This window comes from Pteropus alecto, unplaced genomic scaffold (genome assembly GCF_000325575.1).
Source record: "Pteropus alecto unplaced genomic scaffold, ASM32557v1 scaffold339, whole genome shotgun sequence".
NCBI classification, from domain to species: Eukaryota; Metazoa; Chordata; class Mammalia; order Chiroptera; family Pteropodidae; genus Pteropus; species Pteropus alecto.
This window is the reverse complement of record NW_006442509.1, coordinates 812253-812706: the sequence shown is the minus strand read 5'-3', so window position 1 is coordinate 812706 and position 454 is coordinate 812253. Positions and strand designations below refer to the sequence as shown.

The 454-nt window shown below is 68.3% G+C and overlaps 1 protein-coding gene across 1 annotated transcript in view; it reads right to left on the bottom strand.

Moving 5' to 3' along the window:
- Positions 1–454, bottom strand: part of ADARB1 (adenosine deaminase, RNA specific B1) — a 66463-nt gene that overhangs the window by 53082 nt on the left and 12927 nt on the right. The window contains exon 4 of the mRNA XM_025040313.1: positions 376–452. Within this exon, the coding sequence (XP_024896081.1) occupies positions 376–452 (77 nt within the window). The remainder of the gene's footprint in view (positions 1–375; positions 453–454) is intronic.

Sequence of the window (454 nt, the reverse complement as noted above, 5' to 3'; positions counted from 1 at the left end):
GACGCCCCGCCCGCGTGGGCCCCGCCCCCCCCTCGGCCACGCCCGCGGCCCTGGGGACAGCCAGGCACCCGTCACATGGGCGGCAAGGAAGGAGTGGCTGCGGGGACACACGGGGGCCTTTTCAGTGTCCAGCAGCCCCTGCCCACCCCCTCATGCGAAATACCCCTGAAGGTCTGAAGCGCGACCTTCTTGAGGCAGCCACGCGGCAGCGCGCGCACCCCACAGCACGCTGTTCGTCCCCGCCCCTCTAAAGGGACTGAGTCGTGTGCCAGTCACCAAAAGAAAGTGCCAAACACGTATTCCTTTGATCACTTCAAAAGGCGCGACCCCTCGCTGTCAAGCCAAACGTGGGCAGGTTTGCGGGTTCGCACTCACCCTGCGGCTCCGAGCTCGCGTCCGGCGGATCCCGGGCCTGTGCGCGCGCACGGTGGAGAGGGCGCTGCGTGCACGCGCT